The sequence below is a fragment of the Mirounga leonina genome, unplaced genomic scaffold, assembly GCF_011800145.1.
Source record: "Mirounga leonina isolate KUSES-001 unplaced genomic scaffold, KU_Mleo_1.0 Mir_166, whole genome shotgun sequence".
Taxonomy (NCBI): domain Eukaryota; kingdom Metazoa; phylum Chordata; class Mammalia; order Carnivora; family Phocidae; genus Mirounga; species Mirounga leonina.
The window spans coordinates 25,336,970-25,359,281 of NW_023270418.1; the positions used below are offsets into that span (position 1 = coordinate 25,336,970).

Genomic DNA, 22,312 nt, shown 5'->3' on the forward strand with positions numbered 1-22,312 from the left:
TTTATATATTCCTGACTTTAACAGTATTCATGTTAATTGTATAGCATTCAGAAGAATGAAAAGAAGGAAAGCCCCTCATGGCCTCATCACTCAGGGAGATATCTTTGGATAAGATTTTGTCATGTTTCCTATTTTTTTGTGTGTAATTTTTATACAACAGCAATCATAGTATATGTATAGTTATAGATCCTGTGTTTTTACATACATTAAATAATAGGAACTTTAAAAAAAAGATATCATACAAAGTTATATTAGAAATCATGCATCATAGCAAGTCATATGTTTAGAATGTAAAATTAATTATATAAGATTTGATTATGCTATGTCCTTAACCCTACCATGGCCCCCCAAAATCTTAGTAATGTTGCTTATATTCTAAATGTTACGACTTTAGGAATCATTAGATAAGTTTAGGGCCTTTACCAGATAATTAAATAAGGAAAAGGGAAAATAAAATGTGCAAAAGACTTTGATCTTAGGGTTGACACACCTGATGCCAGACAAAATATGAAATTTGTTTTTATATACCTTTTTTGGCCTCTAAGTTTGAGTTTTTGAATATATAATATATATTATTAATATACAACATATTCATTTAAACATATGAACATATCAATCGATATATATTTTATAGTATATATTACAGCTTATTTTGAATAAATGCCGTGTATTACGAAGATAATAAATGCAGTTGACCCTTGAACAAGGTATGCACCAATCCCACTCCAGGCAGTCAAAATTCTGCATATAACTTTTGACTCCCTCAAAACTTAATTACTAACATAAATAATGGATTAACTCATGTTTTGTATGTTATATGTATTATATACTGTATTCACACGATAAAGTAAGACAAAGAAAAGAAAATGTTGCTAAGAAGATCATAAGGGAGAGAAAACACATTTGCAGTGTGTAAAGATCTGTGTAGAGTGGACCCATGAGGTTCACACCTGTGTTGTTCAAGGGCCAAATGTATTCTAAATATCTACAGCTGACTAACCACCAGAAAGCACAGTGCTAAATGCAGTGTAGACAGAGTCTACCCAGCTCTTTCAAGAATTAAGCATTTTTCGACCCCCTGAGTTAGGTCTCTCCGCCGCGGCACTGCCCTCTAGACACCCATGCGTTTTTGTGATCTCCATCTAGACTTCCTTAATGCTAACCTGTGACCTTTTTCACAGATTGTCACATGCTCCGAAACCCAGATTGCCGTGGGTTTTAAAGTCTCTTCCTCAATTTCCCAGGCTCCAAATTTGCCTTCCTTCCTCTACCATACAGCCCCCCTTTCTTCTTTTAATACCCGGTTCCTCTCACCTCTGACAGATCCCAAATGACTGACAATTTACAATTTCTACTTTGTGTTTCTTTGTTCTCACCAATCCTAAATGTGTGGTTTATTATGGATAAACACTGAGTGTCTTCACTACAAAGTAGACCAAGGATACTAATGGCAAATAACGTGAGCTCAGTTTCCATCTTCACAGAGTTTACAGAAGTCAGTAGCCAGCTGTTACTGGGAATGTGCACAGTCTATGTAGAGAGAATTACAAGGTGTTGTGGGAACACCAGACAATTCCTTATGGCCATGTCTAATCTGGGACTTCATCAGATGTTAAGGTATCACAAAAATCATTCTGTGATTTTTACTCTTAAGTAAAAATAGTAAAGCATATTCCAGGAACAAAATGCCCTCATGTGCTCATTCAGTTTCATATTCCAGTGGCTAGTCAAGTGCTTACGTTGCTGAATGGTTTTTAAATATTTCCTCACAGGTAATGGCACAAATGAAGATTTCCTATTGATCTCAGCAATCATGCTGCATTCAACTAGATTCAAATTCGCTGACCAAAAAATTTCATATTGAGTGACTTACAATGGAAATTATGTATATTCTGGCAGTGTGTCCTTATTTAAATGATCAGAGCTCAATTTTCCTTGTTTGAAAGTATATGCCATAATGGTAACATGTAACTCAGGGAGTTGTCTTGTGGACTAAGTAACATAGATTGCATTAATCACTTCACTTAAAATAAGTTGTAGTTCTAATAGACACTATTATGATAATTATCATCCTTACTGTATTTATCATTATGATTTTAACTTACATTTTTTTTTCTTTTGAATTTTGCTCATCTTTTATCCTCCCCTGGAGTAGTGTTTTCTAAATCTAGGAGAGGAGAGAATGTATGGGGTAGTGTTTTAGCAGGAAAACTCAGATTAATATCAGTAGACTCTTCTATGCTAGATAGATACTAACCAGCAGCAATACCTGGGGAAAAACCACCCTAATTTACTGGACTTTTATTTTCAGGTTTTTTTTCTCTCATCTCTGCCAGTCTCCTGTACTTTGAGCAAATAAGAGAAGTAGGCTTTGTTATAGATATATTAGCAAAATTAACTTTCTAAGTCTAACCCAAATCCTATTTAATACGTGAAAGCATCCTCAGAGATAACTTTCTTCAACTATTTTCTGAAATTGGTCTATTCTCTTTATTAACAATGAATGGTATTTTTCAGTTTTAACATGAGAACTTGAGTTCTTTATTTACCAATATTTCTATGTTAGCAAGAATGGGCATAGCTGTGGACAGTAGAGAGGCCTGATTATTTGAAACTCTTTTTATTATTGTTAGGTTTTGAACATTTATTATGTGCTAACCACCCTGTTAATGACTTTCCCTCTGTTATCTCATTTATTGTATTCTGAATGAAGTAGGAACTGTTACTACTCACATTTTGCATAAAGAGCCAGAGGCATACAGGGATTAAGTAACTTGCCCAATATCAGGAAGCTGTCATGTGACCTGACTTCAAACTCTGCCATGTAACGCCAGGTCCATTTTCTCAATCAAAACTCAGTGGGCTTCATAGAAGTGTTAAACTGATAAGAACAGATACTACACTTGATCTTAGCCAAAAGGCCGAGAAGCGATTGGGCTTCATAGAATTGTATGGGGACAGATTGTAGCTACACTCATGGTGAGCATAGAACAATGTATAGAGTTGTTGAATCACTGTGTTGTACATTTGAAACTAATGTAATGTGTGTTTGTGTGTCAACTATACTCAAAAAACACCTCAATAGGCTTCATAGAATATTCAATAGGAAATACAACTTTGAATTTAATATTTTTAGTAATATCAATACAACTAAATATAAAACTTTTCATAATCACAAAAGGATTTCATGTCCATTTTATATCTCATTTACTCTTATAAAAGTGAAAGATTGATTACTTGTAGCTATTGTGTATATTGTTTAGAAGTTTAGAAGATTTATCTCATAAAGGAATCTGATTAGAAGAAAGTGTTTTCTAACTTTTGATTCTTAAATTAAAAAAATACAGTGCAATAAAATGAGCAGGGTAAAATAATTCCTGCTTGCTTTTTTTATATTATGGAGAAATCACTGTGTCATTTTTGTATAAAGACAATGGTCTTAGGTAATATAAATTTTGGTTTTGAATTATTCAAGGAACAAATTCCAGCCATTCTTATTTTTCTGTGAAACTCATACTTTACTTAAATCGGTCAGTGGAACTTTGGTAGAAAATAGCTCCTTATTCATTGCAGGGTTATCTTCTTTCCATGACATGGTGCATCTTTAAACTCAATAATCTGTTTATCAAGTGGTAACTTAGAGGGTAACCAAGGCTGTCTCTGGTTGACCCAGTGCTACCTTGAAGATGCTCCGCCTATGGGGTATGGTCTGAGGAACAGTAGCTTCCTGGCCAGTCCTCTCTACCTTTCTCCCCTTCCTCTCCATCTTTGGAGAATACAGCAATTCCCCTACCAGGACATTCACAGACTTAAAGTTGGTCTATATTTATGTATGAAATCTGAGGATACTAAATTTGAAATTATTAAAATGCCATTCCTTAAACTCAAATAATGCAATTTTGAAATTATCTAGAGTTCATGCATCATCGGAGTTGTTCATGTGTTAAGGTCCTCTGTTCATGTCGTGGGTGGAATTTTTTAGTTACATATACTTACATAAGAAAAAAATGAATTTTGACAAGGAGACACAGTACACTGGATTCCAAGTTTTCTGTATCATGAAGCTGAAGATGGGAAAACGACATTATGAGGGCTTTAAAACTATTAGGGGAGAAAGGTAGAATGATTTTTATTGTTGCTATAAATCTTTTGTAAGGTATCAAAATAATTAGCTAATGCATTCAGCTTTTTTCTATTTATTGAAACATTCAAGAAGTATCTAACTACATAAGGTGTTGTGCTATACACTACATGAGACGCAGAAAACTTTGTGCTCTCTAGACTGCCAAACATGTGTTCCTATGTAAAACTGAGCTAGTGTGTCATATCCCAGGACAAGTGACCCATTATTACTGCAGGCAAGGTTAAATATTTCTACTCTAATGCTTTCATATCCCTCCTATACAACTAGTATATGACGCTTATGATATTATGCTTTAATTTTTATTCCTGAATTTGACCTTCTCATCTTGTCATTAGTTCCTTGATTCCAGGGCATTTGTGTTGTTTACTGATGCCCATCCAGTTCCAAGTATGGAGCCAGCTACATAGAACACTCTGGGGCTTGTTAGAGACTCAATAATTCACACCTGTACCATTTAATCTTTCTAAGTCACTAATCATCTGTATTGTGTTCTCTTCCATCGTTAACAGAGACTAAAATGTCTGAAAATGGGATGATATAAGAACCCAGCATACTCTGGCATGGACAAGAGTGGAAGCCAGGAGACGCTCAAGTAGGAGGAGGGTGGATTTCAGTAATCTATGTGGGAGCTGATGGTGGCCAAGATCAAGGCTGAGGTTGTGTATCCATTGTGAGATATGGTAATAGGATTTACATAGATTATGCCTAAGCACTTTCTTCTGTTTTGATTCACAATTTTATCATACATAAAATCAGCTAAATTAGAAAATATGACATATTTATCATTCTTCATCACTTTGCCCACATTGTCTAGTCAGTCTCCAAATTATGTTGACTTCATCTTCTAAGTATCAGTTAATTCCACTCATATCCCCCTAATCTCGTGGACACTTCCTTAGTTCATATCCTTGCAATCTTTTTTAGCTAAAATACTTTTTTAAAATGTATTCTTTCTTTTCAGTACTATCTCACATCCATCAATTTTTTCTTTATTATTTCAAGGATAACATGTTTCTATGATCTAAATTAAACCATGCCATTTTCCCCCTTAATTTCCTTTATTGGCTTTCCTTGGTCTTCATGATTGTATTGTGCACCATGCTAGAAACTCATTGTGTCTATGTAATTAAATTTTCCTTCATTTCTTTCTTTTTATTTCCATAGAAGCTAGGATGTGTTTCCAGTGTCTCTTGCACCTTGTCTGACTTAATTCTTGGCAATGAAATAGGTAAAAACACTGTGTGCAGGTTTACTCACTTGCTTGAGAGGATGTTTGTTGGAATTCCACTTCTCCCCACTTTGGCTGGCTTCCCTGGGAATGACCACAGCAACCATGGGACCAGCCAGTGAAAAATGTCAAAGCCCCCTGTCACGGAATGATTATTTCACACTAAACCTGGGATCCTGTCCTGTATTATTCTTCTTTAAAGACCTCAGAATCATTCAGGCTTTCTATTTTTCCACTTAGTTTAACCAAATTAACATAGATGTCTTGTTTTCTCTACTTGTCTACATGAATTATCTAAAAATTTCTTCACTCTCACCCCCTCATTTTACATGGTCATTATATACCATCTGACTGTACACACCTGGCCCCAGTTGATTGGTTCAACAGTAGGTGATATACCAAACATGGTTCAACCAGAACCATTTCCTTCAACTGTGTGAATAAGAACCAAGAGAAAGTCATTTTCCCTCTGTGCCTCTAGACGTAATTTTTTTGAATTTGGAAATTGTTGGACATATCTCCCTACACACTGATTGGAGAAAAGTCAGAACTCAGATATCAGGTACACAGAGGAGAATTAAATAGATGTACAAACATCAGCAAACGTGACATAAAGAGATACGAGTCCTTGTTTCAAGTTATTTGCCAGACCCAGATACTGAGCTCAGGCCCTTGCAGCTTCTATGGGTACTATGAGACACACCATTAATCATGAACATATCCTACTATCTCCATTTGGTGAATTTATTTTGATTTTCTGCAGTTTGTAGTTGGAAATCTAGCTACCAAATGTTTTTTCCCATGCCCAGCCTCCGAGAAGAGAGGCATACAATTAGATGCTAACATTAACTCTATGTTCAAAATGATTTGTGAAACTCTTGTCACCTGGACCCTGAAATGTCGGGGTCATCCTAGGCTCTTCCTCACAGTGAGGTGACACAGGTGACAATGACAGTTACATTATCCTTGAGAAAAGTAACCAAGGGATAGTGACAGGGAAGTGGAATGAGGAGGCTAGAGCAGAGAGAATATAAGTCAGATGGTTTATGAGCACATATGATTTAGTCTGCTTACCTCATCCCTTCTTGTGCTGTTTATCTGGTACATCAATTCCTCTTGAAACATTTAGAAGTCCCTAGCTGAATCAAAGTCTATCAACACATTCTCTATGCATGGAATAAAAGAAAACAGATCATCTTAAAAATCTCATCCATTTCTCTGGCTTTCTCTTCATAATTCACTTATGCTGCTTTGCATATAGCTTCCTGTTCATACTTTCTCAAGTATTTAAGACAAATTATTTGTAATTTATTTTAATTATGTCTTGGCTAGTATTCATAGCACTTAAACTTCTTTAAGGACTTGCATAAATTTTTGCATCACTTTTTAAAAATTATTTTTATTAACATATAATGTATTATTTGTTTCAGGGGTACAGGTCTGTGATTCATCAGTCTTACACAATTCACAATGCTCACCAGAGTACATACCTTCCCCAATGTCCATCGCCCAGTCATCCCATCCCTCCCACACCCCTCCACTCCCACAACCCTCAGTTTGTTTCCTGAGATTAAGAGCCTCTTATGGTTTGTCTCCCTCTCTGGTTTCATCTTGTTTCATTTTTCCCTCCCTTCCCCTATGATCCTATGTCTTGCTTCTCAAATTCTTCATATCAGTGAGATCAAATGATACTTATCTTTCTCTGATTGACTTATTTCACTTAGCATAATACCCTCTAGTTCCATCCACATCATTGCAAATGGCAAGATTTCATTTTTTTGATGGCTGCATAATATTCCATTGTATAAATAAATAAATGTGTGTGTGTATGTGTGTGTATACACATCACATCTTCTTTATCCATTCATCTGTTGATGGACATCTAGGCTCTTTCCACAGTTTGGCTATTGTGGACATTGTTGCTATAAACATTGGGGTGCATGTACCCCTTTGGATCCCCACATTTGTATCTTTAGGGTAAATACCCAGTAGTACAGTTGCTGGATCATATGGTAGCTCTATTTTCAACTTTTTGAGGAACCTCCCTGCTGTTTTCCAGAGTGGCTGCACCAGCTTGCATTCCCACCAACAGTGTAGGAGGGTTCCCCTTTCTCTGCATCCCCGCCAACATCTGTCATTTCCTGACTTGTTAATTTTAGCCATTGTGGCTGGTGTGAGGTGGTATCTCACTGAGGTTTTGATTTGGATTTCCCTGATGCCGAGCGATATTGAGCACTTTTTCATGTGTCTGTTGGCCATTTGGATGTCTTCTTTGCAGAAATGTCTGTTCATGTCTTCAAATTGCATCACTTTTAATATGCAATTTTGTAATTTATTTTTTTTAGTTTACATTATCCAGTATTTACAATTTGTATTGTCATTTGGAGTGTATTATTTGATAACTTTTTAATACCCACGTAGATGGGATTTTTCAATGTTATTAATGTCTTTTTATTTTTGATACCATATAAAAACCTGTATTTCCTTATGTTTTATAGGATGTATTGATTGCTCTGGGGATGGGACATCCTTAGGAGTCCAAACTCAGCCTACACAATCCAGTGTTGATACAGCAGTTAAAATTGTTGTCAAGCTGCTAGTTTTCATGACTATTGCACAACTATGAGAACTGTGATGGTATTAGGTCAAGTTACAATGCCACAAACCTTGTTATTCCTACCAAAATTCATCAGTTTTTACTGAGTAAATTCTCCTCACATTATTTCTAACCTTTGGTTGATATCCAGAGCAATTGAAAAAATTGATTTAACATTTTTTAGTATATTCTTTGCTTTATTAAAGACATAGTGATTCACAAAGGTCTTTGGTCCCCCATTATAGAAGTCCTCTACATTTCTTTTATCTCTTCTTTTTTTTTCATTGAAAAGAATGGTATCACTTATTAATATCATTTATCATTACGTGGATCCATATATTTTTGATGCTATGGACATAAAGAAAATTTAGTAATCATCACTAGAAACATCTTCATATTTGTATTATTGGTATGTAAGATTTTCTATAAGTCGAATTGGTGGGAAAATGTAAAACGTTGCTTTTTTTGTGGTGGAATGTCAATTTTCACCATTGAAGAATCATTGTAGGAATTAGGGATTTTTTTCACATCAAATACATTATGATCTGTGCATCTGAACTGATCAATAGTAGATAGCTACTTCGTATGGGTCTCACACAAAGTTATCAGCATATCCTTAGGGGATAAATTCAACACACATGCAATTTTTAAAGGGAAAAAAATTAAGAAATAAGAAAAGAGTGTATGTTGCGATTTTGTTTACATGATAGAAAAAATCACTGACAATAGCCACTTAAAAATAAAACTTGTTTCTTGTCACTGTGCTTCTAATCTCTGTTGGCACCATCTTATGAGCCATTGTTGTCCTTTTGGACCCCACCAGTGGAGGTACAGCTAAGTCTCTGCAATCAGCCATGGTTCTATCTGTAGCATTTGCTTCTTAAATCTGTGGTTCCTTTTGCCCACTCTCACCAAATTTAGCATCTAGGATAATTCTGACACACAATTCTCTTCTGTGATACATGATTTGGGCATGATAATGTTATGATTTGTAAAATCAAACCTCATTCTTTATCTCACATGTTTTTAATGCTGCTTATTCTGTTTCCAAGGTAAATAAACCTTCTGTTTCCTTATCCTCTCCAAATCTGTAACTTCTTTTTATCTCACTGCTTCTCCCATCAGTGTATAAATGAATCTGACACACCCTCAACACAACCTTAGCTAATAAGTTATATTTTATTAATTTCACTTTACAACACATAGTTAAAGTGATCATAAAACTTCAAGAGGTTGAGGGTTTGGAGCCCAATTTGGAAACTCAGCTTTTGACATAGATCTTCATCCAGTTGATCTCCTGTTTGCAAAACCTCAACATTACTTGGTCAATATTTACTACCTTCTTCTTTAGGGAAGATCTGGATGTAATAATTTTTGTTAAGTGGCTGAAATATACCAAGAATTCTTCTGAAACTTTGGGATGGTACATGGACATATGCAATGTTTTCACATTAAGATTAAAATCACAAAATTTAAAGAGAACCTTAAAGATAGTACACATCAATTTCCCAGCCAAAATGGTAAATAATACCTAAGTTTAGCAACAATGACCACATTTCTGCTTTCTGTTGTAGCACTTTCTCTTTGATGTGTGTTCCACATTTTCAATAAACCTACTTGTTTAAGATTGTTCTATAAAGCTATATATTTCTATAAAGCTATACATTTTCTTTTTTTAAGATTTATTTATTTGTTTGGGGGGAGAGGCAGAGAGAGAGAGAGGGAGAATCTCAAGCAGACTCCCCACTGAGTGTGGAGCCAGACATGGGGCTTGATCTCATGACTCTGAGATCACGACCTGAGCTGAAATCAGGAGTCAGAAGCTCAACAGACTGAGCCACCCAGGTGCCCCAAACTATACATTTTCAATACGGTTCTTTGTACATTCCTTTTCTATAGATTACATCTTCTCACATCAACTCAACTACTTTAATTTTTTCCTGTTCACCCAACCACTTGGATATTATCTTCTTGACAAAGTATTACTTATCTCTATCCTCTGAAAGATGCTTATTATGAGTTAACATAGTATCTTTTATTTTATTTGAGCAGCATGAAATTAAATAGGGTTATTACTTCACTTATTTCAGCATCTAGCTTTTACTTAATTATTGTTTACAAAGGTATACCTGCCATTTTTAATGGAGAATGGAAATTATGTTGTCCATGTTAACTTACGCTTAACAAACTAAATACAAAATTATCTATATATATATATAATATAGAACTGTACAATTTTTTTGTCTAAATACAGGATTTCAATATTAATATTTCCTTTTTTTGGTTGTTTATTTGGAGCTATGTGATTCTTGAATATTGATTCTTCATTATTTCCAACTTGTCTGTTCACTCAGTATAATACCTAGAAGTCTCAGTGGTTTCACAGATTAAATTTATTTTGAGTTAAAGAAAATAAACAATATTTGGAATATTTTTCACATAAATGCATTGTACAATAGACAAGAAATTATGATAATTTAAAAATATTTTTACAAGTTTATGGGTTAAAGAAATAATCAAAATTTACATAAGAAACACATATTTAAGTAATTAAAAAGCAGGCAATATAATTGATTATAGCCCCTAAATTGAAAGTATTTGTAGACTCTGTAAATAAGATTAAGTACATGTAAAAAAGCTAAATTAGAGAGCAGAGAATTGACCTAAAATAAGATATGTCTAAAAACCAAATCTCAAATTAACTGATTTTTTTTCTCCCAAACATTCTTTCTATTGTAAAATTTTTCTAGAAAATAAAACACCTAGTGGAAGGAATATATTATTGCCATTAACTTGTGAAATATCTTGGTCCCATATATGATTCCACTAAATACTGGGGACAGGGAACACAGAAAGAATCTAGCCAGTGAGCAGCCAGCTGGTGCAGAAGACTGTAGGCAAGCCACTCAGCAAAAGGACAAATTATCTCAGAGAACAAACTGATCAATCTGCTGCAGGGTGTTCAGTCCAGGTAACCACCTGGGACCTGGGGAGTGAGAGTAAATCCCACAGGTGCATAGACAACACCCATGATGTCACAAACACCTGTCTGAGCAAGGTCACCTACATAGGTCATTAGGGACATTGGATGTTTGAGCTAGATGACCTCTTTGTGATGGGACACAGTGTATGCAGTGTCTACATCCCAGATGACATGGACATCACTTCTATCTGGTGCAACATCAGTGACAAAGGGCAAGGGCCATGGGGAATTTGTCTCCAAAAACTTGAAGTGTAGTTGTTTCTTCAGAAAGTGCTAGCCCCTACTCAGTCTCTGCAAAGTTCTATTAAGCCTACTCCCAATTTACCTCCATATTAGCAAAGCATGGTTTTAATATTAAGTTAAATTAATTTTTATTGGCAATTGAAAAATATCTATGAGCAGGAAATTCATGAGCTTATTGTAAAGGATTGTGCCAGACTCATCCACTGAACATTGATTACATCCTTTGGAGATATGCACTGATTAAACTCCACAGCAGCTGAATGTGTATGTATGTAACTTTGTCCTATGTGTCAGTCCAAGAGACAGGAAGGGAAAGAAAGGTTGAAAATTTTGAAAACCAGAGAAGGGAATATGAGAGTTGTAATTGATGCATTCTAATGAGATGGTACTTCTCCTGATACCACGTTTTGGACAAGCTCACACTTTTCATTAGTAAATATTTATGTGTATGGGGAGAAGGATATGGGGAAAAAAAGATGGTAAGTTTATATCTGCAATTAAACCTGTAGCCCTAAAATTTGATTTAAGCCTCCCTCCAGAAGATAATTCAATAAATTAAAATGTAAATCTGTTTTAAATTTAAATCATTTTACACATAAGTGATACATAACAGTCTCTTACAGATCACAAATACTGAAATAAAAATGCATGGGAAAAAAAGTGAACAATTACAAATATTCTATATGGTTAGTTTTATGTGATATTGTCACTTTTGATTCTAAATATTGAATTCCTTTCCTTTTCTAACCAAGACTTAGAAATAAGCCCTATTTGTGAAAACCCAGCAAAAATAAACAACAATTACATGAAAGCCCAGAGTCCATATATAAGACTGGTGATTTACTTTGTACATAAATGGGTCCACACACTTGAGTATTAACAAAACGCAATTACTTAGAAATATCCTAATGAAAAATGTAGGATTCAATCAACCTAGAAAGTTCATTTAATACCTAGTTCAGAAAATTTACCAAGCAAATCAGAGAAAGGAAGGGATCCTTGTTCTGGTAGCTACATTCCATAAAGCTTTCTTTACTTCCTTGTTCCTGAGGCTGTAGATCAGAGGATTCAACATGGGGATCACCATTGTGTAGAACACAGAAGCCACTTTGTCCTGATCGAGGGAATAGCTGGAACTAGGTCTCAGATAGGTATAGATGGCGGTGGCATAGAACAGAGTTATAGCTGTCAGGTGAGAACCACAGGTTGAGAAGGCTTTGCGCTTCCCCTCCCCTGAATGCATATGGAAGATGGAGAAGAGAACATAGGAGTAGGAGGTCAGGATGACCAGCAAAGCCCCAACAATATTCACACCAGCAAATGTGGAAAAGATGCTTTCATTCAGGTGTGTGTCAGAACATGAGAGCCTAAAAAGTGGAGGGCTGTCACAGAAGAAATGATGAATGACATTAGAACTGCAGAATGGCAAGCTGCTCACGTAACTTGTGTTAACCATGGAGTTCAAGAATCCTGCTGTAAAAGCCCCTGCTGCCATTTTGAGGCAGACTGTCCTGGACATGACCAAGGGGTAAAGTAGTGGGTTGCATATGGCCACATAACGGTCATAGGCCATTAACCCAAAGAGGATGCATTCAGTTGTGGCCAAGGCGATGAAGAAGTACAGTTGCAGGAAGCAGCCAGCAAAGGAGATGGTTTTCTTCTCTGATAATATGTCTACGAGCATCTTTGGGGTGATGGTGGAAGAGTAACAAACATCCACAAAGGACAGGTTAGCCAGGAAGAAATACATGGGTGTGTGAAGTCGGGAATCAGTCCTGATTAGGAGGATCATCCCAACATTCCCCAAAACTGTAAGTGTGTAAATCACCAGAAAAAGCAAAAAGAGGACAATCTGTAGCTCCATCACATCTGCTAATCCCAACAGGATGAACTCAGTCAGTGAAGTGTGGTTTCTCCTGGTCATTTGTTACATGTATATAGTTTGCTTAAATTTCCATTAGGTCTAAATATTTTCCTCTCCTAAGTTTATAAGAAATAGAAATGTTAATGAGGTCATCTACACATGGGGGAAAAACACAACCTAGGATAACACAACACAGTAAATCGAGTAAGAGGAAATTGGGGGACAGATAGATCAGGCTTTGAATGTAATGAACAAGTGTCTGTATTGAATCAGGGTTAGGGGTCTCTCAACTCACTAGTGCAAGACCACACACTCCCATTCAGTTTCTGCAAAAGTAATATGTGTTGTTCTGTTCTTTCATTCCAGCCAACATCCATATGCAAATGATAAAAATATTCTTGCTTCAAATTCTCTCATTCTCTGAACAGATATGTGTGTTTAATTGAAATCTATTTTTTTCGCTCAAGACCACTCTGAATATTCTTCAACACCAAAACTCCCAGAAATCGTTCTTGTCTACCCCAAGTAGCAAATATAATGACCATTTCAAATAACCAATACTTTGACACCTCTCATAGTCTTATTAATGATTTTGTAGTGTTTTAAAAGGGAAGGGAATGAAGCAATTTTTCTTGTTACAAATACACTCTCAAGTAACATCATGTAGTAGCAGACATGCTAGTTGCCCACCTCCATGAATAACGGCATCAAATCCTGCTAAATTCCTTCCTAGTGTCTTACCTGTGTAGTCTACTATTTTCCTTTTTATTCGGAGTTCTCATTTGAAGCTCAAAAATCAAAAGTAGAAAATTTTTATTTTTTAAATGAAATGAAATGCAATGAAAATTCAAATTAACTATTTGTTAACCATTTGAATTCTAGAAACCTTAATAAATACACATTGCCATGCATTAATGTGACTTTTATAAAAAGAAACGGGTAACCATGGGAACAAGATTATGGATTTTAATTGTGAGTCAATCCTCTAAAGGCAGAAACTCCAGTCTCAAATGAGAACATATTATGATCACATGCATATATATGGAATCAAACATTATGCAGACCTTGTATCATAAAAGGCGTTCCTGATCTCTGTGTTACTTTAAAGTCTTGCCCAAATAACTGATGAATCACTATATTATATACTATATATTAACTACATTAGAATGTAAAAAAAATTAAAAATAGTCTTTTGTCAAAGCAAAAAATTAATGTTAATAATGTTAATTGGCTATTTATGTTTTCTCTCTCTTTGCCGCTTATTCCAAATGGGTACATGGCCCAATACCAATATATTATTCTTCCCTTCCCTTTTCAATAATTGAAAGAATTATTTTTCTTTTCCATTCCCTTTGTGTGTATGTGTGTTTGTAGTGTGTGTGTGTGTGCACCTTTCCCTTTGTCTTGGCAAGTATATCTTTTAATCCAACTCTCTTCTTGAGTGAATTAATGACAATGAGAAATTAAATTCATTGTACAATGTTAAGAAATACCATGCCCTGAGCAAATAATACAATGGATCAGAAAACCTAACTTCTTTTTTTATGATTTTAGAATTGTGTTGGCTTTTGCAATTAATGTCTGTAATTCTGATCCTATAAGGGAATGAAACAACAGATTTTCCAGATCTAAATACAAGTAAAGCAAAGTATAAAAACAAAACAAAAATGAAAAACATGGCGCATCTATACATGCAGAGTCTATTTCCATAGAGAAGTCATAACATATTAAAAAATTTCCACTTAAATTCCCAATTAATCCTCCACACCAGCCTTTGAGGTTACATTATTATTTTACACAATTTACAGCTGAGGTTTCAAGCTATTACATGACTTTTCAATAGACAAACTGTTAAGAATTGGAAGAATCAATTTGAGCACAATTTTCAGCCGAAAGAAATAATACCCAGCTACTAACTTTCTTGTCCCATCTCATTTTATCATAGTCTCTTAGAAGATTACAAATATATATAAACACACATGTTACATATATACATATGTGTGCATATGTGAATGTATCTTCCAGTAAATACAATCTTCCCATCATCAGAGCAGGCAGAGTACTTCTGCAAGATTTTTAACCTCACTGATATATTGCTTAAAAACTTGACTTGTAAAGATGTCATCCTTATACCATTAAAAACCACCTCCTAATTGATCTCTAAAAAACACATAATATTGACTTATTTTGCTCAGCATAACACCCTCCAGTTCCATCCACGTCATTGCAAATGGCAAGATTTCATTCCTTTTGATGGCTGCATAATATTCCATTGTAAATATACACCACATCTTCTTAGAAAGACATGTATCATATGACCTCACTTATAAGAGGAATTCTTCATCTCAGGAAACAAACTGAGGGTTGCTAGAGTGGTGGAGGGTGGGAGGGATGGGGTGGCTGGGTGATAGACATTGGGGAGGGTATGTGCTATGGTGAGTGCTGTGAATTGTGCAAGACTGTTGAATCACAGACCTGTACCCCTGAAACAAATAATACATTATATGGGTTTTTTTTTAAGATTTTATTTATTTATTTGACAGAGAGAGAGATAGCGAGAGCAGGAACACAAGCAGGGGGAGTGGGAGAGGGAGAAGCAGGCTTCCCACCAGCAGGGAGCCCAATGTGGGACTCGATCCCAGGGTCCTGGGATCACGACCTGAGCCAAAGGCAGACGCTTAACGACTGAGCCACCCAGGCGCCCAATACATTATACGTTAAAAAAAAAAAAAGGAAGAAGATAGCAAGAAGGGAAAATTAAGGGGGGGATATCGGAGGGGGAGATGAACCATGAAAGACTATGGACTCTGAAAAACAAACTGAGGGTTCTAGAGGGGATGGGGTGGGGGGATGGGTTAGCCTAGTGATGGGTATTAAAGAGGGCACGTACTGAATGGAGCACTGGGTGTTATATGCAAACAATGAATCATGGAACACTTCATCTAAAACTAATGATGTAATGTATGGTGATTAACATAAGAATAAAAAAATTAAAAAAAACTAATGATGTATGGTGATTAACATAACATAATAAAAAAAGTCTTTAAATAAAAAAGTACATAATATTTGTTTAAAATGTATGAAATCTATTTAACAACTTAAGAAATGGAGTCCTTCAAAATATTTGTAATTAAACAACCAGAAATGAATTAAGAGAGACAGGAGGGGAATCAGCATAGTGAGTCATCATGGAAGCAAGGGAAAGACAGAATGTTATAAACAAAGGAGAAATCAATATTCTTACACCAAAATAAAGACAAAGATTGAAAAAAGGAGATTAAATTAATTGAACAAGAGATTATAATTAAAAATCTTGAAAGGCGTTTCATTGAGGAAGAAAGAACAACAAATAAAAAAATCTTTCAATTTAAAATATGGTTAAAATGGTAAAATATTGAGTTGGAAGCGGTCAGTTTTTTAAAGTCAGGCTTAACGTGCCATAGTTTTCTTACAGTAAATTATCACCATGTTTAGGTGCACAGTTGGTGAGTTTTGACACAGACAGTCTTGCGCCACCACAATCAAGACAGAATATTGCTGGCAGCCTAATAAATCCCATTATGCCCCTTTATAGACGATTCTATCCCTTTCTCCAGCCTCTGACAACCACTGGGAAACCACTGATGCAATTTAGGTCATGCTTTTGCCCTTCCCAGGATGTGATCTAAATGGAATCATACAGTTGCTGGAGGAGGTCATGGAGAGGATGTGACCTCCAGTTGACTTGTGAGCTGAACCTAGGCAATCAGATGCTCCTTACTCCTCCCCTGTCCTTGAATTGCACATTCTGCCCATTATTCCGGTGTTAACAGCCATTAAGGACATAGCCTTGAGAGAGTAAGGTGTTGAGACCACATGAACTGAAAACAGGACTGAATCCAGGTAAGTCCTCTAGATAAACTTTTAAGATTCTGGTGAGCAGGTGTAGCAGTCTACTTGTTTTGTTGTCTCTCAAGACAAGTGTTGTATGTAAGTCCCTTGCTTATTAAACCTGCCACCAATCTGGAATGTTCTGCCTCTTGCTTAGTTCTCTCCTTGTCATCTGTGTTTGGGGCCAGTTTGCAAACTAACCATAGTGTGCAGCCTTTTGAGTCTGGCTTCTGTCCCTCATTGTAACTTTTGAGATTCAATGATGCTGTTACTTTTTATCCATTTTCCCCCCTTGTATTACTAAGCAGTAGTCCATTCTATAGATGTGTCATTAGTTGATGGCAACTGAGTCTGTTTCCAATTTAGAGCAATTATGTATAAAGCTCCTGTTCATCTGTGTTTCTATTTATCTTAAGTAAATAGGAGTAAAATTGTTGGATCCTATAATAAGTGTAAGCTGTTTAAAAGACTGACAAACTTTAACAAAATTATAGTGTTGCTTTTTATTGCCAACAATATTTGAGAATTCCTGTTTTTGTTTTTTTGGGGGGGGTTGTTTTGCTTTTAATTTTTTTTTTTTTTCTTTTAGAGAGAGTGAGCAAGAGAGAGAGAGCACACTTGTGTGGGAGTGGTGGGGAGGGGCAGAGCAAGAGGGAGAAGGAGAGAGAATCTTCAGCAGGCTCCACGCCCAGCACTGGGCCCCACTCGGGGGCTCAATCTCACAACCCTGAGATCATGACCTGAGCTGAAATCAAGAGTCGGATGCTCAACCCACTGAGCCACCCAGGCACCCCTCCTGTTGCTTTAAATAATCACCAACATTTGGCATTTTCTTTCTGTTTTTTTCTTTCTTTTTTAAAGTTATAGCTATTTTAATAGTTATGGATGTATTTCTCATCATGATTTTAATTTAAGTTCCCCTTGTGACTAATCATTTTGAACATTTTTCATGTGCTCATTTCTGCCTTTATTTTTTCTTTGGTGAAATATCTGCGAAAATCTCTTGCCTATTTTGTTATTTGTTTTTTTGTTTTGTTTTGTTTTGTTTTATTGTCATGGAGTTATAAGAATTCCTTGTATTTTCTGGATACAAGTCCTTTAAAATATATGCACTTTACCAATATTTTTTCTGGTTTGTAGCTTGACTCTTTATATTTTTATAGTATCTTTTTAAAATCAGATTATACTTTTAATTAAATAGTTTATTAATTTTTACTTATGTGTTTGTGCTTTCTGTGTAATATTTAAGAGAAAAGTTCTTAACCCAAGGTGAAATTATTTTCTCCTGTATTTGACTCAAGAATTTTGTGGGTTTTTTGTTTTTGTTTTTTTAAGAGAGCACTTACACAAGCAAGCAAGCCATGGGGGGTGGGGCGGGGGAGGGCAGGGCAGAGGGAATGGTTCCACTCCCTATACAGAGCCCAACGTGGGGCTTTATCTCACAACTCTGAGATCATGACCTGAGCTGAAATCAAGAGTCAGATGCTTAATGGACAGAGCCACCCAGGCACCCATTTTATTCAAGAATTTTTAAATTTTCTACTTCAGGTCTCTTACTTTTCCCTTGATTTTGGTGTATGGTTGGATGTAAGTTTCCTTTCTCCCTCCCTCCTTTCTTCCTTCCTTCTCTCTCTCATTTCCTCTCCTTTTTTGCTTTCTCTCTTTCTTTTCTTCTTGTTTTTTGTTTTCTGCCAATTAATGCCCAGTTGACCAACCAGTGGGTTGAGTCCTTCCCTGGGTTCCAAGGCCTTCAAGTTCTGGGAAACTGGAATTTCTCAGCACTCCCCTAAACAGCTGACCCAAATCCAGGCTCTGGCCCCTGAGTTGACAATATTTGTCATTCACTAGTCAGGCCACACACACACACGCACACACACACTGACTCCATTAAAAGAGTAAACAACAAGGATAGGGCTGTCTCCTGGAATACAAGCTCACTACATACCTCGGAGGGTTTCTGTGTCCTTATAGAATAATAAGAAGGTGACAGGGATAGGTCTCCTCTTTTGAAGACCTCTGATTATAAACTTCACCAAAATCCTGGTCTTTAACCCCAAATAAGTGGCGTGGTGTTTGCCTTCACCTTCCTAATCACAGTAACTAATCAAAGTAACCATGACTTCTCTGACCTGGTCAGACTAAAGGAACATTCTTATGGTACCATTTTCTTAACGGGGTATAATGTTGATGATTCCTCTTGCGGTAATACAGGAAAAATAGAAAACAATATAGCTGCTCAGGCGACTTAGAATCCTGATACTGTTCTTGGTATTTCTTCTATAATGTACTCATTTCCATTATTTAAATATAAGTATTTAAGGGCTAACATGTTGAGTTTATTAGAATTATTTTCCACAGAGCAGAGGATTAGGAAATATATCTTTGAGTAGAGACATCATAAAATTTGAGACGCTTACATTCTGTATTTTATCTTTGCTACTGGTGGCCTTCCTTTTAATGCCATCAGTGACTTGTTTATGCTAAATCCAATGGACTTATTTTATTATTTAACTTAACAATGTCTCTGAAGAATTTTACACATCTTTGAAACCTTCTTTCAACGTATCGATTCCTTTGGATTATCTTATGGACTTTCACAGAAGGTACATGAGAAATAATCTCTAGTGTTCTGATAATTTCAGTCTCTTGACTTGGTATAAATTTACTCATCAAAGGGACATTACAGTTTATGAGATGTGGGGTAAGCTCTATATTTTCACATGTTACTTATTCAGTTATTACCAAACAAACAAAAACGTCTACGTAAAAAAGGAATTTGAAAGGATAATTTTAAATAAGCTAAATATTTTTTTTTAAAGATTTTATTTATTTATTTGAGAGAGAGAGAATGAGAGACAGAGAGCACGAGAGGGAAGAGGGTCAGAGGGAGAAGCAGACTCCCCGCTGAGCAGGGAGCCCGATGCGGGACTTGATCCCGGGACTCCAGGACCATGACCTGAGCCAAAGGCAGTCGCTCAACCAACTGAGCCACCCAGGCGCCCAAGCTAAATATTTTTAATTGTTGAGTTGTATCATAGAAAGGATACTCATTTTTATTGATTAAGATTCCTACATATCTTGATATTACATATGATTGTTGTATACTTTAAATACTTTATAAAAACTTCAATACCAAAGGTAGAAAAAAGCCCTTAACTAGAAAAAGTTATTCAATTATATTCTCAGGACATATTAATAAAAAAATTTATCATTTTCAGTTACTTGTTTATATTTTTTCTTTTTAGTTTTCTAACAAATTTTTTGGAGCACAAAGCTTTATAATTATTAACCAGGTTAATAGGACAGTGTTTGTCATATAGTAGATAATCAACAAATACTTGGGGATAAATAAATAAAAGAGTGAATAGACTTGATTATATTTTAAATGGTAAATTTAAAATTTTTAGGTTATTTTTATAAATAATTAGATTCATAATTCATCACGTCTTAAATTGTAAAATTTTTATCTATGTAATTTATTTAAGGATCAGTCTCAAAATTCTAATATTTTATTCTAAGAATTTTATTCAAATTAATAAAGCAAATATGTGTAATAAATTGTAAATTGATATTGTAGGAAAAATAGGTTTTTAATTTATTCATTTTTATCACTGAAATGGATGTGTGGATTTCTTTATACTTAGAAAAATGAAAAATATGTTGATTCATTACATAGCTGTAATGTCTATTGATTTCTCTTGAGATTCAATAAGAAATAACATAATTAGGAAGCATTCTGATGCTGAGCCCTATATTTTCTCCAATGCAAAAAGCAATAATTCACAATTTTCAAAGGGACTTATTACATTAAAGTAAAAACAGCAAGGAGTCTTCATTTCCTTATCATATAGTGATTATTTTTCTCTAAGGATAATCATCACCATGGTACTTATCCCTTCAGTAATAATTGCACTGTACATTCTTTGAATTTAAGCTAAAAAAATGCACCAAAGATTATTGTTGATAAGACCCACGAGGCATTCACTTTGAATGGTTGATCTATCTCAAAATGTAGTAGCATCAGCATTGCAAATTTGTGGCTTAGAAAGGTGAAATAATGATGCTTTCCAAAATAGTGGAGAATCACCTTTAATGGCATGTCTTCTTTTGCAATTTAATGGTTAAAAGTTTAGGATTTAGTTGCTTGAAGTTTTGTTCCAAAAGATTTGTCATTGCAATGGTTTTGTTTTGTTTTGTTTTTACATCTTCCTTTATGTTAATAATGGTGCAGGACAAACCTGGTAAATTGCATTTGGAGGTTCAGACATAATTTCAATTAAGACCAAAGGTTAAACGATTAAATTGGCATCCTATGATCAAAACCAATAAACAAGGTTAGTGATATTACTTTAAAATTATATGAAAAACAATGATGTTCAATGTTGTCAGTTCTAGGTAACAATTCAATGGAAGGTACGGCTACAGAAAAAAAAAAGCAACTTTAAAGGGTATATGGAATAGGTTCATGGAAAGGAGTGAAAAAGCAAATTATGAGGATTGATGAAAACGTTTGTCTGAGTTGCTAAATTTAGGATCCATATCTGATCTGAAAATGAGTTTATATCCTTATCACTGCAGAAAAGATTTCAATGTAATTTTTTAAAGTCTAACATCTGTAATATTAAAGGACCTTAGAAAAAATAACCCAAAATAGGTACTCAAAACATTTGTAAAGAAAATTATAAAACATCATTAAAAGATTTTAAATAAATAAGAATAGTGACACCATGTTTACAAAAATGGCTCAGTATTTTAAAGATATGTTTTTAAAAATTGATTTTAAATACAGCACAGTTCCAAAAAAATTTTTAGAACTGTTCTGAAAGTAACAACTAATTTAAATATTTATTGAATAACCCAAAACTAAAAGGTTAAGCCAATCCTAAAGAGGGATCTAACAGATATTAATGTCATTATATGAAGGAAAACTTAGCAATGAAGAAAGTTTAACATAGGCTGATAATCAGAACAGAATCCAGAAACAAATACACATGTAAATGAAAATTTAATACATTACAGGATGTCACCAAGGGTGAATGGAGAATATATATATATATTTAAAGATTTATTTATTTATTTATTTGAGAAAGAGAGAGAGAGAGAGAGGGAAAGAGAGAGAGGAGGGGCAGGGAGAGGGGGAAAGAATCTTAAGCAGACTCCCTACAGAGCACAGAGCCCAGTGCAAGGCTTGATCTCAGGACCCTGAGATCATGACCTGAGCTGAAACCAAGAGTCCAAAGCTTAACCGATTGAGCCACCAAGGTGCCTCGAGAGCACGTATTTAAAAAAAAAAAAAAAAAAAAAGTGAAGAAAATATACTGTCTGCATTCAAAAAAGAAAAGATCCCTACTTAATACAATAGGCAAAAAATAATAATAATAATT

At 35.1% G+C, this 22,312-nt stretch overlaps 1 protein-coding gene and 1 pseudogene across 1 annotated transcript; both read right to left on the bottom strand.

Annotated features, from left to right (window-relative positions):
* Positions 1–2,829: 2,829 nt before the first annotated feature.
* On the bottom strand, positions 2,830–2,933 carry LOC118016359 (annotated as a pseudogene).
* Positions 2,934–12,173: 9,240 nt separating this feature from the next.
* LOC118015589 (olfactory receptor 5F1) lies at positions 12,174–13,118 on the bottom strand. The gene has a single exon (XM_035012328.1). The coding sequence runs from the start codon at positions 13,116–13,118 to the stop codon at positions 12,174–12,176; it is 945 nt and encodes a 314-aa protein (XP_034868219.1).
* Between the last annotated feature and the right edge of the window lie 9,194 nt (positions 13,119–22,312).